At 51.4% G+C, this 17,890-nt stretch overlaps 1 protein-coding gene across 1 annotated transcript in view; it reads right to left on the bottom strand.

Moving 5' to 3' along the window:
- Window positions 1–17,890, bottom strand: part of Mdga1 (MAM domain containing glycosylphosphatidylinositol anchor 1) — a 63,816-nt gene that overhangs the window by 32,387 nt on the left and 13,539 nt on the right. Inside the window, exon 2 of the mRNA XM_004649531.2 lies at window positions 1,153–1,292. Within this exon, the coding sequence (XP_004649588.2) occupies window positions 1,153–1,292 (140 nt within the window). The remainder of the gene's footprint in view (window positions 1–1,152; window positions 1,293–17,890) is intronic.

The raw sequence follows: 17,890 nt of genomic DNA on the forward strand, positions 1-17,890 counted from the left end.
CGTAGCCCAGCTGCTTCACGGACTTGTAGGGAGGAGCATGGACACTGCAGTTGTCACGCATGACGCAAACACTCCCCTAAACAAGCCTTTGAGGACAAGCCATGGTGGCTGCCTTTATAAGGAAAGAACCTTTCCACACATACCTGCTTATCTAAAAGCCACAGATAGCTCTGAAAGCCATCCTGTTCCCCAAATTACCCAGGGGAAAAAAAAAAAGGATTGCATATTTCAGTGTCCCTCCCAGAACCCAATTGCTACCATTTCTGCTGCTGCTAAGGTATTAAAGGTCACAGCAGCTCAATGGCAAATTCCAGCGTCCCTCCTCTCCCGTCCACCCCGGGCCTCCTCCCATCTGCTCTCTGCCACAACCGGCCGGCGCTCCCTGCCTGAACCGTACGCTTGATCTGTGATGAAGCCCGGCTGGCATTTCCAGACTCTTATCTTTCTGTCCCCTTCTAGTTGCTTTGGGTTCTTTGAACCTCCAGAGTGCGCGGCGCGCCTTCCAGAAGCTTCCTGAAGTGGAGATTGTTTTAAGCCCTGCACGTCGCTCCTGGAGCCTCCAACCCAAAGGTGGACGTGCTGGGGGCCCTTTGTGCCAAGCTACAGCGGACACCAGTGCTAGAATTCAGTTCGATTTCCACCCTCCCAAGTCCTGAGTGACCCTCGGAGCTTACCCAGCCTCTCTGAGCCCAGTTTCCTCAGCTGTAAAACGGAGACTTTGGGGAAGCCAATAAAAGACAGTCGAGAGGAAAAAAAGGACCCAAAAACGCTGCATGGTGGTGGGCGTTTAATGCTCTGCCCTGGAGCTCTGGTTGAGAGTGTGTGCAAGGGTGTGTCCACTTCACAGAGGACAGCAGACTGATCTACTTGTATTCCGCTGGTCCTCACTGGTCAATGTACTCCCACCATGGAGATGACAACCTCCAGCTCAATTCCACAAAGTTAATTCCCCAGCTAGCGCACCCCCCCCGTGGACGTGACCTGTTGTGTTGCCCGCGCCTTGTGGCACTGTAGTCCCCAGCTCCTGCCACCTCACAGGTTGTGATCCCAGCAGGGCATAGGGCAGGGCTCACTGGGCTCAAGGTGGGTGCTACCTGGGAGTGTACCAGGAGAGAACTAGGGCAGAGACTGCCTGGGGGGGGCGGGGCTTACCTGGGGTCGAGGGTGCCCAGTGACCAGGCACTGCAGTACCAGGGTGTCGCCTTCCCGGATGGTGTAGACACGCTCACTGATGCTGTCTTCTTTCACCACACAGGCCTGGCCAGCGTGCACGATCTGGGCCTGGGCTGGAGCTGATGGAGAGAGGCCAGAGGAGGTTTAAGGAAAACGCCCGGAGCCCACTGGGGCGAAGGCCACGTCCGACGGGGTGGGGACGAGGAACGGCCACCCCCACATGACCTTCTGGGTCATTCCTGGGAGGCCTGAACCTACTGGGCCAGGAATGACTCTTCGCAGGGCTCCCCCGCCACACCCGACCCTGCCAGAACCAGATTTGGGGACTTGGAAAAGGGATGGCTCTGTGGATAGTGGCAGGAGATCTGTGCTCTTCAGGGGTTGCTGTGCGAATTAGACTGGCTGTGGCTCTGTTAGCTTCCGAGCTCTATGTGGCTCTCAGCCCAATGAGGCAGGTACACCGATCCTCTGACTGCTAACGAATGGTTCAAAATGCTTACCTCGACGAACTGCCCCTCGCCAGAGGAGCTACCTCGGACAAAAGCCTCTAGAAGGTGGCCTGTGCCCCAGAACACCCACTTGTACACACAAAGGGCTAGGTCACTGTGACATTGCCTGTACTTAAGCCCCCCCCCCCCGGCCCCCCGGGACAGGCTAAGGCTGTCTGAACACCTCTGCTTGCCCACTCCATCCTTTCTTCAGCCTCAGTGGTTCCCCAGCAGGTCACCAACCTACACCCCCACATCTCACCCCCACCGGTCTCAGCCTGTGAGAGACAAGGAACTTGAGACAGCTCCCTCCCAGCCTCTCTCCCAAAGCCATTTCATTTTCGTTGCTTGTCACCAAGCCTGTGCATAGCTCCTTCTCCAAGGCACAGAACATCTCACAAGGGGCTAGGGAGCTCCTCACAGACTGTCCGCCCTTGCCCACAGTGGCCAGAGCTGGGGATTCCAACCCAGAACGTGGCCAGAGGCGTGCTGTGGGAAACCGGCCGACATCCAGCCCCACTGTCCCGACATCACCCCTGCCCACCAGTGCTTGGGTTCTGGGGAGGAGAGAAGACCTTAGCTTCACACCTGCTTGCTCACAGAAGAGAGCAGAGAAAGTGGGAGATCAGGGGGAGGGAGAGACAAAAGGCATCAGATACACAGGGCACCCCTGCCCAAAAAGGTACCCAAAGATAAGATAAAGCTGAACATAAGGGGAGCCATCCCCTCCAGAGAGTATAGAACAACAGGGCATGTATAAAACAACGCTAGATCTGTCTGTCGGGTTCAGGCCTGTGGTCCTTAGGCCTGCTGGTCCGTGAATTTCAGCTTGGTCCCCACATTAGCTTCAAGTAAGTCCATGTTGAGGTGGCTAAGGGAGACCCTGGGTGGAGAGAGGTCCTGGGGTAATAGAGAATGGGAGGGGGTGCTCCAGGAGGCTGGGGTGGAAGAGGTGGCATTTGTCCCTGACTTCAAAGCACCTATATAGAGGCTCTTTGCTAGTGGCCAGAGCCAAGTCCCACATCGAATGGTACCAGGGGAAACTAGCAGTGAACGCAGGGCCTTGCTTTTCCCACTTCTGATATGGGGAGCATCTAACTCACCCTGGAGACTCACATCAGCGGAGGTGCTGCTGAAGTGACAAATGAGGGTGTAGGGAATTATCACGTGTTCTGCTGACATCTTAAGTAGGGCCTGCCACCAGCATCCATGAGACAGGTGTGAACTACAGAGATGCTGTCCCCAGAGGCAAAAAGGCAGCAGGTTAAAAAAAAAAAAAAAAAAAAAGTCTTTTTGTTGTTGTTTTGTAACAGGGGCTCATGTCTCTCCGGCTGGCCTGAAGTGCTAGGTAACGGGATGTTCTTGAACTCTGATCTTCCTGTTCCCACTTGACAAGCGCTGGGATGACGGGTGGGCCCCAGCGCACCAGTGAGGCTGAGGAGCTTGCAGGGCAGCCCCTGGCATGATGACGCAGGTTACGCTTAACAAACGATTTCTTTGAAGCGACAGATTGGGCCAATTGTCTGAAAAAAGTGTCCAGGTGACCATCCTCCTTGTGTGGCTATCACAGAGGAATGAGGCTGGCATGCAAATCGAGAGACAAGCTGTGCATCTTTGGGCAACTCAAGTCACCTCTGAGCCTCAGTTTCCCTACCTTTAAGAGGGAAGTGGATGGACTGTCTCCTCGGTCTTTTCTACCCTTCTCTGGCTATTAATTTTGTAAGCGACACACAGTGGGTATATGAGATGCGCACCGGGCTCCAGGGACTGGCCTGTCACTGTGCCATGGAAAGGCTTATATGGAAGAGATAGACATCTGTGCCCAGGCCTCCAGGAAATCTCATCAAGTGACAATATACCAAGAGATACTGTGTATGCTGGTGGCTGATAAGAGCGGGAGGCCACATGCATGTCTGGAGGCCCCGGGTACCTCTCAACAAGGAAGACGTCGATTTTACAGGCTTCAATGGAAGATAAGCTATAATCTTGGACACCGTGGCTTGCCCATAGCAAGGCAGTGTTGTAATGACAGACGCTTTGTTGACTGATAAAAGATGCTGTAAAAGAGCTGGAGAGCGACACAAGCTCAGGGCAGCCCAGACCGGGGAAGCAGGGGGCCGGCAGGCAGACACAGGGCCTTGCCGCTTCTTTGCTAGAGATGGGGCTGCGACAAGGTATCGTGGCTAACATCATTAAGATTATCCAACTTCCTTGGCAACATTAAGACTCTCAGAGCTAGGGAGATGGCTCAGCAGTTAAAAGTGCTTGCTTGCAAAGCCTGTGGGCCCAGGTTCAATTCCCTAGTGCCCACATAAAACCAGATGCATAAAGTGGTATATGAGTATGGTTTTTTTTGTTGTCGTTTTTTTCAAGGTAGGGCCTCACTCTAGCCCAGGCTGACCTAGAATTCACTGTGTAGTCTCAGGGTGGCCTTGAGCTCCCGGCGTGCTGCCCCTCACATGCTGTGATTAAAGGTGTGTGCCACCTCACATTGCAATAAAAATACTTTCAAAAAGACTGTCTAACTCTACGTTAGTAGATCATGTTGGAAGAGATGTGTGCCAATACTGAGAAAGCTAAGCAAGCAGATGTCTCATGGTGCCAGAATTCTACTCTTGGGATGCATGCAATAGAAATGGATGCTTGGGGCAATCACACAACAGGCACAGAAATATTCTTCCTGATAGAAAAAACCCAGGAGCAGCCTACATGACCATCAAGAATAGCATGAGGAAGCCGGGCATGGTGGTGCACACCTTTAATCCCAGCACTCGGGAGGCAGAGGTAGGTGGACTGCTGTGAGTTTGAGGCCAGCCTGAGAATACAAAATGACTTCCAGGTCAGCCTGGGCTAGAGTGAGACCCTACCTCGGGAAAAAAAAAAAAAAGAACAGCATAAGGAGCTGGAGAGATGGCTTAGCGGTTAAGCACTTGCCTGTGAAGCCTAAGGACCCCAGTTTGAAGCTCGATTCCCCAGGACCCACGTAAGCCAGATGTACAAGGTGGCACATGCATCTGGAGTTCATCTGCAGTAGCTGGAGGCCCTGGTGCGCACATACTCTCTCTCTCTGCCTCTTTCTCTGTCTGTCACTCTCAAATAAATAAAAATAAACAAAAAAATTAAAAAGAATAGAATGCATTGGAGACCAGGCGTGGTGGCGCATGCCTTTAATCCCAGCACTCAGGAGGCAGAGGTAAAAGGATCGCTGTAAGTTCAAGACCACCCTGAAACTACATAGTTAATTCCAGGTCAGTCTGGGCCAGAGTGAGACCTTACCTTGAAAAACAAAAACAAACAAACAATAACAACAAAAAAAAAAATAGCATGAATTGGGCTGAGGAGATCATTTAGTTGGTAAACTACTTCACTCCCAAGCATGAAGATCTGAGTTCAAGGCCCAGCACCCACATAAAAACTGGACGCAGTGGCACGGACCTGTAATCCCAGCTCTGGGGAGGTAGAGACAGGAGACTCTCTGGAACTCACTGGCCAGTCTAGCCAAATTGGTGAACTCCAAGCCAATGAGAGAGCCTGTCTCCAAAAGAGGGGGATGGCATATCTGAGGTTAACAGCCAAGTTTGGCCTCTAACACCCCCCACACACATGTGCCCACACATATGCACATTCATACACACACCAAACACACACACATATACACATACAAAACAAACAAAAAGAATAGCAAACCGGGTGTGGTGACACAAATCTTTAATCCCAGCACTCAGGAGGTAGAGGTAGGAGGATCACTGTGAGTTTGAGGCCAGCCTGAGACTACATAGTGAATTCCAGGTCAGCTCGGGCTAGACTGAGACCATGAATAGGGCTGGAGAGATGGCACAGCAATTAAGGCATCTGCCTGTGGAGCCTAAGGACACGGGTTCAATTCCCCAATGCCCACATAAGCCAGATGCACAATATGGCGCATGCATCTGGAGTTTGTTTGCAGTGGCTAGAGACCCTGGAGCACCCATACCCTTCTCTCTGTCTCACTCTCTTTCTTGCTTGCTCACTATCTCTCAAATAAACAATTAAATTTAAAAAAAAAAAAGAAAGAGAACAGCATGTGGGAGTTGAGCATGGCAGTCACACTTGTAACCCCAGTGCTAGGCAGGTTTTACAAGATCACCATACACTCTGGGCCAGCCAAGGGTACACAGCAAAACCCTGTCCAAGAAATAAACAACATGAAAAAGAAAGAAATAAAGAGAGAGAGAGAGAGAGAGCGAGCGAGCGAGGGAGGGAGGGAGGGAGGAAGGAAGGAAGAAAGAAGGAAGGAAGGAAGAAAGAAAGAAAGACAGGCTGGTCAGACTTTGATTCCCCAGGACCCACAAAAAGCCAGATGCACAAAGTAGTGCATGCATCTGCAGTTTGTTTGAAGTGTCAAGAGGCCATAGTGCACCCATACTCTCTCTTTCCAAACAAACAAATGAAAAAAAAAATAATAATAACAGAAGGTTGGAGAGATGGCTTAGCAGTTAAGGTGCTTACCTGAGAAGCCCAAAGACCGAGGTTTGACTTGCCAGAACCCATGTAAGCCAGATGCACAAGGCGATGCTGTGCACAAGATCACGCACACGCACAAAGTGGCACAAGTGTCTGAAGTGTGAGTGCAGAGGCTGCACTCACTGGCACGCTGATTCTCTCTCTCATAAAATAAGTAATAATGATAGTGAAAATAACAGAAAGGGTAGTGTGAGCGAGGAAACAGCAGCGTTTTTAGTGGTGTAGCATGCGTGAGTGAAAAAAAAGAACCATAGCTTGGTTGGCACTGCTGAGCCTCCCAGGTGCAATTTGACAGAGCGCAGACACAAAAGTGTGCATAATGTATGATTTCACTTATTCCACATTCCAAACCCGAAAGCCAATTTCACTGACAGCGGCTTGACAGCGACTGCCTTGGGTAGGACAAGGTATTAGAGACTGAAAAGGGCACGTGAGAACGTCCTGCGGAGACGGTGGGAGAGACGACGTCTTGAGCTGAGTGGTGGATGGACCCACATGTAGAGACATCCAGGTATTGGCTTGGGAGGTCCACCGTGTCTGTTATGATTTGGACATGTGTCCCCCACCCACAAAAGGCTCCTGTGCTGAAGGCTTGCTCCCTAGTGGGTGGTGAGAGGCGACCGCATCACGGGGATGCTAGCTTCATCAATTAAACCACTGGTACGTTCAGAGTAGAATGGGTTCTCTGGAGGTGGAGCCTCGCTGAAGGAAGTGGGTCAGGGAAGGTATATAGACCCTTGAAGGGGGTATAGCTTGTGCCCAGTCCCTCCCTGCCTCCCTCTCTGCTCCCTGGCCACTATAAAGAGAGCAGCTCTTCTCCCCCAGGCCCTAAAGCCAGCAGACCAAGGACTGAAGCCTTGGAAATCAGTATTGAAAATAAAGCTTTCCCTTAGATTGACTTCAAGATAACAAGTGCACCAAGGTATATCTCAAGGTATAGCTATTTCGTAGGAATTGAAACATCTCTTAGAATTGAAACATTCTTTCCTACATGGAAGAGCAAGCTCAATGAAACTCACCAGATTCAGGAAACTCAAAAAGTTACAAGATTCAGAATGTTATAAAAGAAGTAACAATGGCTGAGGCGGGGAGACTCTCCCGTGGAGCTGCCTGCAAACAGAGCACTGAGCTCCAGGGATGCACCTTCTGAGAGCCATTGCCTGTGCTGGGGTGGTCTTTCCAATGATGCAGTAGCTCTTAAGCCACTCATGCTCCTGTAAGTGACCCCCATAAACTCACTGTCCCCTTAGCTAGACTGGAATGGGATTGTTTCTTTGTCCTGTCACCCTACTTGGGTGAATATAATTTTTTTTTCTGTGTCTCTCCAGGAAAAGTCATGCATTAGGTACTTTGGTTTCAGGCTTAAATTTTCCTTCTGGGGCTGGAGAAATCGCTCAATGGTTAAGGCACTTGCCTGCAAAGCCTAAGGACCCAGGTTCGGTTCCCCAGGACCCACGTAAAGCCAGATGCACAAGGTGGCACATGTGTCTGGAGTTCATTTGCAGTGGCTAGAGGCCCTGTCACTCCCATTCTCTCTCTCTCTCTGTTTCTCTCTCCCTGCCTCTTTCTCTAATAGACAGATAAATAAAATACTAAATTTTCCTCTGGTGCGACATACCTAGTCCCCTCCCTACAGCCTTGCCACGTCAGTTTGCACATCCATCACTCCCCATCACTTTTTATTACCACAGTGACCAACTTCCCCCTGACAATATTCATTCCTGGCATGGCTGGAATCTGGTTTCTGTCACTGAACCCCACTTCTCCTCAGCTCCCAGCTCTGCACACCCCAGGCAGTCCCTGCTAGTAGCCGTATCTGCTTCAAAAGGCCACTAGGCCAGGGCCTGTCACCTGTGCGGTGACATAATCCCCTCATTCCACCTGCCCATGACAAATGCGTGCTATGCTGGGTAATGGAGATACTGTCACTGAAAAGCAAGCGAGGACCAACTCTCAAAGGACATTACTGAGAGATGACAGCAAATGAGGCATCATTGAGGGCAGCAATGGTTCCAAAGCAGGGGGCGTGTGACAAGAAATAATAGAGGACGGAAGTCTGTGCTGGAGAGACAGAGATGGGGGGAGGGGAACAGAGTTTAGGAGTCAGACAGTCTAGGACTGATTCCTGGCTCTGCTACCTAGTGGCTGGGCCACACTGGCCAAGTTACCTAACCTTTCTGAGGTTTGGACTCTTCAGTGTGTAAAACAAGAGTGGGGATGCCTTCTCCCAGGCTGGCGCGAGGGTCGAAAGCAATACGTACAGAGGGCTGGGGAGAAGGCTCAGCAGAAAGCACGAGGGCCTGAGGTTCATCCCCCAGCACCCATGTAAGCAGCCGGGCACGGCTGCGCATATCTATAACCCCAGTCTCGTTGTGGGGTGGAGACCTCAGAACCGCTGGGGCTCCTAAAAAGGGCAACAGCCAGAATTACTGAGACTCCATCTCAAGGAAGCATGCAGAGAAGTGATAGAGGGAGACACCCGAAGTTCTCTGGCCGCCGCACACACACATGGGACGTGCATACCTGCACATACACATGCAGGCGCTACACACATCACACATGCCAAGAACAAGGTATGTATAACATCAGACCCAATGCCATGAGCTCTCACAGTAAAGGACAACTTCTGAGCAAGAGACAGGGGACAGGAGTCTACCCACTGTGGCCCTTCCTCACGGGGGTGGAAACACTCAAAGCAGATGTTGAGCTGGAAGGAGATGTGTCACTAATATGCTAGAAATCCTGTGCAGAGCTTCTAGGATCTGGAAGGCATGGAGGGGTGGAGCACTTCCCTGAGCACCCCCTTTTACAGTAAGGTAACGTTAAGTTGTAGGAGCCCTAGTCTTCTCATTGGTACAGTGAGGATGTAGGAATTCATAAGTAAACTCACCTGAGTGTTTAGTGCTCTTTGGTCTGCAGCAAGCAGCCAAAAGCCTCAGCCACCCCTGGGAGGCTGTGACAGACTACAGGCTCTTAGAGACCTGTCTCCCCTGGGACCTGCACACCCTTGCACGAAGATCCAGCCCAGGCAATCTCTGACACATGGCTGGGTGGGAAGTGGGGGGGGGGGAGGTGACATGGTCCTGTCATTCCTTGCCTTTTTTTTTTTTTCACATTCCTCTCTGTTTCAAGAGAGGCAGATGAAGAGCTGGGTGTGGTGGCACAAGCTTTAATTCCAGCACTTGGAAGGCAGAGGTAGGAGGATCGCCATGAGTTTGAGGCCACCCTGAGTCTACATAGTGAATTCCAGGTCAGCCTGAGCTCGAGTGAGACTCTACCTTGAAAAAGGAGAGAGAGAGAGAGAGAGAGAGAGAGAGAGAGAGAGAGAGAGAGAGAGAGCGCAAGTTGTATTTAGTCTTCTTGGTGGATAGAGAAACAGGCCATTCACCAAACCGTAGCAGGGCTGGGACTCAAACCCAGGCCTTCTGCTGCTAGCTTGGGACTCTGTGTACTGTCCCCAGACCTCCATGGAACCCCCACCATTTGTATCCCTTGGGATCCACTAGCGCCTAGGCCTGCTAAGAGGCAGAGGGACTGTTGGGAACTGCGGACCTGGGCCACATATGCCTCAGGTTGCTCTGCACCCTCACCCTGAGGGTATAGCAAGAAGCCCAATGCTGTACTCAATGCACATTCTTTCTGTCCCAGCATCTTTTCTTCTCTTCACTTTTTGGCATGTGCTCGTGTTTAGTGTGTGCAGAATGTATGCACATATGTGTGCACGTATGCACAGGCCAAAGGGAGATGCTGAGTCCTGGTCTATTATCAGTCTTCCGCCTTATTTCTCTGGGACGGAGGCTCTCACTGAACCCAAAGCTCCCTAGTTTTCAGTTAGACTGGCTGACCACCAAACCCAGTGACCCTCCTCTCTCTGCACCCCCTCAGCCCTGAGGTGCTTCAGCATGCCACCCGGCTTTTTATGTGGGTGCTTGCACAAGCGCTCAACCACTCTCACCCTCTGAGCCATCTCCCAAGGTCTCTGTTTCAGCGTGCTAAGTGGTTTATGATCGTACTTATTGCCATCACAAACCTATCATCGCTCCCATTTTTCAGATGAGAAGGGTGAGGCTCGGCAAGGTCAAGGAAGTCTCTGAAGGCCTCTGGCTGCCTCACTTCCCGACTTGTTTCTGGAGGGTCTGGGGCAGTGTGGAGGACACAGGGCTCAGGTCATCTGGCTAGGTCCTTCCTGCTCAGCATCCCTTCCTCACCAGGACACCCCTCACCCGCCCTGCCCCGCGTGCACGCGTTTATTGATCTTTTGAAACACGTAATGCAAATGGACACTTAATAACTAAACTGAGTTAGCAGTGTTGAAATATTAACGGGCCTTTCTCTTTTAATTAGCTGCTCAGAGAGGTGGCGAAGGGCTCAGGAGAAGGCATTCCCAGGCAGGCTTGGGCTGGCCCACCTGGACCTCCTGTCAGGAAGACTTACAGCCCTTCCTGTGGCCCACGGTCTATCAAGCATAGGCCTCTAAGGGAAATAAACCTTGACTTTCCATGCTCCATATAGCAGGGCTGTTCTCACTTTCTTTCTTTAAAATACAAACAAACAGGGCTAGAGAGATGGCTTAGCGGTTAAGCGCTTGCCTGTGAAGCCTAAGGACCCTGGTTCGAGGTTCGGTTCCCCAGGTCCCACGTTAGCCAGATGCACAAGGGGGCGCACGCGTCTGGAGTTCGTTTGCAGTGGCTGGAGGCCCTGGCGCGCCCATTCTCTCTCTCTCCCTCTATCTGTCTTTCTCTCTGTGTCTGTCGCTCTCAAATAAATAAATAAAAAACGAACACACACACACAAAAAAACAAACAAACAAAAAACCATTTTATTTTATTTGTTTGAGAGAGAGAGAGAGAGGAAGAAAGGTAGATAGATAGAATGGGAGTGCCAGGGTCTTCAGCCACTGGAAACGAACTCCAGACCCACGTGCCACCTTGTGCATCTGGCTTAAATAGGTCTTAGGGAATCGAGCCTGGGTCCTTGACTTTGCAGGCAAGAGTCTTAACTGCTAAGCCATCTCTCCAGCCCTGTTCTCACTTTCATATAGCCCAGATGGCTACAAAACTGGCTGAAGCCTGTCTCAGGTGGACCAGGAACTTCTCAGAGCCTAAAGGAGGCTCCACTTGCATGTTGGGCAAACCAATTTGAAAGTCTCCCCTCCTCCTACCCACCTCCTGTGGTCTGGTAAAAGCCATCTTGGGGAAACTCCAGCACACTTTTAAAAAATATTTATTTATTTATTTATTTGTTTGTTTGCATGAAGAGAGAGAGACTGAAGCGATAGAGAGAGAATGGTCACACTAGGGTCTCAAGCCATTGCATACAAACTGCAGATGCATGTGCCACTTTGTGCATCTGGCTGTACATGGGTACTGGGGAAACGAACATAGGTATTAGGCTTTGCAGGCAAGTGCCTTAACTGCTGAGCCATCTCTCCAGCCCCACTCTAGCCCACTTTTGACCTGACTACTTACGGCTCATCCTTTTTCCAGGCCACATTCACCCTGTCTCCATTTCCCCTCTCCCCTTCTTTGCTTCCAAACCCTCCAAGGACACACACATTCACCTTTTAACTTGTCACTGATGTACTGATGGCTCTGAACTGGTTCCAGAGCCTCTCCCAGGAGCACTCTGCCCTCAGAGCCAGCATGTGGAACCATGGAAGATGGGAAGCCTCCTCCGCGAAAAGCCAATGGACTCCTAGCACTGGCCATGGTGAGGTGCTGGTCAAAGCTGAGGAGACAGCTCGGTGGGTAAAGTGCTTGCCTGAAAAGCGTCAGGGTCTGAGTTGGGATCCCCAGAACCTACATAGATGCTGGACCTGGTGGCAGATGTCTGTAATCCCAGGGCTGGAGAGGTACACACAGGTAGATACCCAGGGATTGATAGTCAGCCATTCTATTTTAGCTGAATTAGTATGTTCCGGGCCAATGAGAGCCCCTGTCTCAAAAATAAGTAGATGAAAGCCAGGTGTGATGGTGCCTGCCTTGAATCCCAGCACTGGGGAGGCAGAGGCAGCAGGATGGATGGATGTAAGTTCAAGACCAGCCTGGCACTACAGAGTGATTTTTGAGATCAGCTTTGGCTAGATGAGACCCTACCTTGAAAAAGCAAAACCAAACAAAAACAAAAAGCAAGGTAAGTAAATAGAATTCCTGAGGAACACACACACATACAGACACACACAAATGATCTTTTAAAAACCAAACTGGGGGCTGGAGAGATGGCTCAGCACCTGCTTGCAAAGCTTAAGAGCTTGGTTTTGATTCCCCAATACCCATGTAAAGGCAGATGAACAAAGTGGTGCACACATTTGGAGTTCATCTGTAGTGGCAAGTGGTCCTGAAGGGCCTATTTTCTCTCATTCTCTCTCTGTCTCTCTCTCTCTCTTCTCCCCCCTCTTTCCCCTTCCCCTGTTGACAGTAATAAGTAAAAAAAATAAGTAAAAATATTTTAAATAAATTAAAAAGAACACATCTCCAGCCGACCTCCCAGTGTAGGTCTCTGGCCTTTGGGTGCCAGGCTACAGCCCAGCCATCGTGTGCCAGAGCTGACGGCCAGCATGCACCCTGCTGCCCTCTCATCATGAGCCTGGACAAGCCTGCTTTCACAGTCAGATGCATGACCCACTGCTGTGGGAAGGGCATGAAGAGGCTGAAAGCAGTGGCCCGCCCATCTGTGTCCCAGCGATCCTGGTACCACTGCATCCATACCTGGGCCTCACTGGAAGGCATGCAAGTATGGTGGGGGGGGGGGCGTGCCTGGTGGTGCTGGCAGAATGTTAGTCAAGCGTGGGCCAGTGGACATCAAAGCTGCATTCCTGCTTAAGAGACCCTGGGATGGATGGCCAGGTTGCTTGGACTCCTGGGTTCCCTAAGGACCCTTGGGTAGCAGGCCCGCAAAGCCAAAGGATCCTGGTTCGATGCTCCAGGACCCACATAAGCCAGATGCCCAAGGGGGCACATGCATCTGGAATTTGTTTGCAGTGGCTGGAGGCCCTGGCACACCCATTCTCTCCCTTTCTCTTTCTCTCTCTCTGCCTCTTTCTCCCTATCAAATAACTAAATAAATAAGATATTTTTTAGAAAGAGTGCTAAGACACCTAAGAATTGGGTGACCCTCCTAGGCACAGAGTATGGTGTCCGGTAGACACTCCGGGATAGCCGAGGGGCGCAGAATAAACCAGACCCGCACCATCAGGCCTGCAACGCCAGTGTGTATCCCCGTGATCTGCCGGGTGCCGCTGTCGCTACGAGCCTAAGGCACATGCACAGGGGACTGGTTACTTCCTACGGCCCAGATCCAGGTCCTCAGCCTAGAACGCAGAGCCTGGGACAGGCCCTGGGCAGGAACAGAGAGCTGAAGCAAGGAACCCCAAAAACCTCCCAACCCCAAAGCCCAGTGGGATGAAGAGTGACACACACCTCTTTGTGAACCCGATGGAGCTGACACTGACCCCCTAAACCACAGAGCTTGGCCTGGACACTGTCGCAGGTCTGTTCCTGGGGGAGAGCAGCAGACATTGGGCTGAAGTGGGTGTGGGGACCCCCAGCCCTCAGACAGAATGTAATGGTGAGGGGTGGGCGTCCTTCCCATGGAACTTGCCAGTGGTGGTGGAGGAGGGTCCCTACGGCAGCTGTACCCTTGCCTAAGCCCCTCCGTGTAAAACAATGTCAGGTTTACAGTTCTGATCAAGTGTGATGACATGTGGCCAAGTGCCATGTAAACTGGAAATCCCTGCATAGACCAGCTTTTACTATAATCATCAGGTACCCAGAGATCCAAACATGTCTTCAGGCGGTGAAAATCCGAAGTGCAAAGTCCTCTAAACCAGGGCAAACATACAAAAATAAAACGATCAAACCCATTTGGCTGAAACATGTGCAAGGCCAGCTCAAATGTTCCCCTAACACAGAGACAGACAGACAGACACACAGACAGACAGACAGAGAGGGTGCACCAGGGCCTCTATCCACTGCAAAGGAACTCCAGATGCATGTGGCACCCGGTGTAATCTGGCTTTATGTGGGTAATGGGAAATCAAACTCATTAGGTTTTATAGGCAAGTGCCTTAACCACTGAGCAATCTCTCCAGCCCCATGAGGTGTTGAAGTTTTTTTTTAATATATTTTTCTTTTTTTGTTATTTTTATTTATTTATTATTTGAGAGTGACAGACAGAGAGAGAAAGAGGCATACAGAGAGGGAGAAAGAATGGACACACCAAGGCCTCCAGCCACTGCAAACGAACTCAGACGTGTGCGCCCCCTTGTGCATCTGGCTAACGTGGGTTCTGGGGAATCGGGCCTCGAACTGGGGTCTTTAGGCTTCACAGGCAAGTGCTTAACCACTAAGCCATCTCTCCAGCCCTCCCCCCTTTTTTTAAAATGTGTGAGAGAGACGAGTGAGACCAAAGTGGTCCAGTGGTCGAACCTTTTAGGAGGCCTCACTTTGAGGAAGAGGCCTGAAAGGAAATAATTTAAAAGGGAAAAACCATTCACCCAAGGATATACACAACCAGGCGATTACAGAGAAAGGTAAATTGGCACCTGCCCAGATGTTGGCTGTGGAAAAGTGGTGGCCCAAACTCACCCATCAATGCGAGGGTCATTAACGTGACAGGGCTCGGTCAATAGCAGGAGACCGGGTGTCGGAGATAAAGTCAGCTGAGGGAGCAGAGGGGCAACTGTTTACTGCTATGTAAAAATGTATTGACAGCCATGGGCAGGGCATTGGAGTGGGTTGGTTAATGTTTGTTGGGCTCTGGGGCTGCTTTCTTCCTGTGACGTTGTGTAAGTGGATGATAATAGCTGAGATGAAATCAATCCGAAGCTTTGGAGAGGGCGGGGACTTTACTCCCAGGATGGGAGGGAAGGGAGGGCAGAGCATTCACTCATTTCCTCCTCCCGACCGGTCCCCCACCCACCCCGGAACTACCCAGCTAGGAAGCACGAAGCCAGCTGAGGGTAAGGACGACAGCCTCAGCTCCAGAACCTTCCTCAGATTGCCTGTGCATTCCTGAAGGCCAGGCCATCACCCAAAATCAGCTCGGTGGTAGAGGTCTGGGCTTCCACCTTGCACGAGCCAGACCTGGACTGATCTTGGAAGCTAGGCAGGGTCGGGTCTGACGAGTGCTCGGATGAGGGAAGTGGAGGTCTGCAAACCTGAGAGCTGGAACCTAGAGGCTCGCTGGCTGCCAGTGCCTCTCTAGCCACATGGCCTCTGGCACCAGTGCCCCACACTAGCAGGACAGGCTATTCCTACTGACCGCCAGGAAGCTGTGCATCACCCGTGACCTGCCCTTCTCCGTGCCCCACACCCCACCCTCCAGGAATGGCTTGGCCTTCAGGATCATCCTGAAACGGCCCTTTCTGTACCATCCAGCTCCAGCCCAGGCTGGCACTACGGCCGTTTGACAGGTCTGCCCAACCTCCTTGTTCACCCGCTCCAGCCTATCTGAGAAAGCCTTTTAACAACTTCAAATCTCTCCTCTCTCTTCTGCTCAAAGCCTTGCTGTGCTTCCCATCTCATCTGGAGTCCAACCAGTGCTTTTCCAACAACCTACTGTATTAGTTTACTTTTGAGTTTTGGTTTTTCAAGGTAGGGCTTGCTTTAGCCCAGGCTGACCTAGAATTAGTCTCAGGTAGGTCTCAAACTCACTGTGATCCTCCTACCTCAGACTCCTAAGTGCTGGGATTAAAGATGTGCACCACCACGCCTGGCCTTACTTTAGTATTTTTTTTCAAATATTTTTAAATTTATTTTATTTATTCTTATTTTTATTTTTTTGGCTTTTCGAGGTAGGGTCTAGTTCAGGCTGACCTGGAATTCACTATGTAGTCTCAGGGTGGCCTCGAACTCACAGTGATCCTCCTACCTCTGCCTCCCAAGTGCTGAGATGAAAGGCGTGTGCCACCATGCCCAGCTTAAATATTTTAGTTTTATTTATTTATTTGAGAGAGAAAGAGATAAAATGGGTGTGCCAAGGCCTCCAGCCCCTGCAAGTGAACTCCAGACACATGCGTCCCCTTGTGCATCTGGCTAATGTAGGTCCTGGGGAATCAAACCCTGGTCCTTTGGCTTTTGCAGGCAAATACCTTAACCACTAAGCCATCCCTCCCGCCCACTTTATCATTTTTTTAAAGTATTTTTATGTATTATTTGACAGACAAAGGAAGATAGAGACAGAGCAAGAGAGCCAGAGACAGTATGGGTGCGCCCACTGCAAACCACTTTGCATCTGGCTTGATGTGGGGTAATGGGGAATCGAACCTTTAACCCTTGAGCCATCTCTCCAGCCGTAGTTACTTTTCTTGCTTTTGTAACTAGATACCTGACAAAAGGCACCCTGGGGGAGGAAGGGTTTGTTCTGGTTCATGGCTTGATGCCACAGTCCGTCACAGTGGGGAGGTGTGGTGGTAGGTCTGTGAGGCAGCTGGTCAGGTGGCATTGAAGACAAGCGGAGAGACACGAATGCTGACCCTCAGAGGACTTTCCCCTTTTTATTGCATCCAAGGGTGCAGCCTGTGAGCCGGCGCTGCCCACGCTCTGGGTGGAGTCTGCCCACCTCGGTTAACCCTCTACAGAAACACCCTCACAAACATGCCCAGAGATGGGTCTCTTAGGGAATGCCAAACCCAGTGAAGCTGACAGTGAGGACCGGCCGCCACGGCCACCTCACCCCGTCGCCTGCCCACCTCAGCCACGCTGCGCTGTCACTGCAGGTCTAGCCACGTGCCATTGGCTCTGCTGGGAAGACTTGTCCCCAGCTTGTCCCAGAACTTGCTCCAGCACTCCGCCCTGACGGCACACCCCCTCCCATCGCCTCTGCTCGTAAATTCATCAATACCCAATGTGTTCAATAGCCACCTCTCATCCTCTCTCTGCGTCTCATCACAGAGGAATACCCCTCGGGAGGGAATACACGCCGAATCCCTAACGGGGCTGAGCCACCTTCTCCCAAGAGTCCGTTCAAGGAAACAAAACCTGGGAACGTATTTTCTTAGCCTCAGATATATTTATAAAGCAGGCCAGGTAATACCGCCCCTCCTCATTTAAGCAGGCTCTCATTACTATTATTATTATGTTTTTTTTCTCCGTTGTGGAAGGGTTTCTCTCCTTTTGGGAGCTCGAATGCTGGAAAGCACAAAGTGGCATGCACCGTGGGATCGGATTATAATGCCATGCCTCCGAACACTGCCTAACCGGCTTTGAAAGACAGCAGGGTGGGCGAGGGGAGAGGCGGCTTGGGGGTGGGGAGACCGATCTGATGGGGCTCAGTCACAGCTGGGGTCAGCAAGGCGGTGTCACTGAGAGCTTCTGAGGGCTTGGGAGGGGGAGGCCACGGCTATGGCATGGGAAAGGGGCTGCCTCTTGGGGGAAGGTGGAGTGTGGCGTGCACAGCCAAGTGGCTGGTGGACCGTCTCTCAGCCCTATAGGCCAGAGCTGGAATGTTCTGCTTGTTTCCTGGGAAAAGATGGGAGAGCCGGGAATTTTTCTACGTTTCTCTTACCACGGCCTCGGATTCAGCCTCCCTCCCTCCCGTCCCTAATATCGCGTCACTTGCCTGCACACAGGACCTCACATGCCACTCCCCTGGAAGCAGCCTGTGTGACTCAGCAGGGACAGTGACAGCTTGGAGAGTCTTTCCCAGCAGCGCCATCACCCAAGGCCCCCTGGGTCAGGCGCCCAGCTAAGCACAGCTTTCCACGCGTGCCTCCTCTCAGGCCCTCT

Source organism: Jaculus jaculus, chromosome 8 (assembly GCF_020740685.1).
Source record: "Jaculus jaculus isolate mJacJac1 chromosome 8, mJacJac1.mat.Y.cur, whole genome shotgun sequence".
Lineage (NCBI taxonomy): Eukaryota > Metazoa > Chordata > Mammalia > Rodentia > Dipodidae > Jaculus > Jaculus jaculus.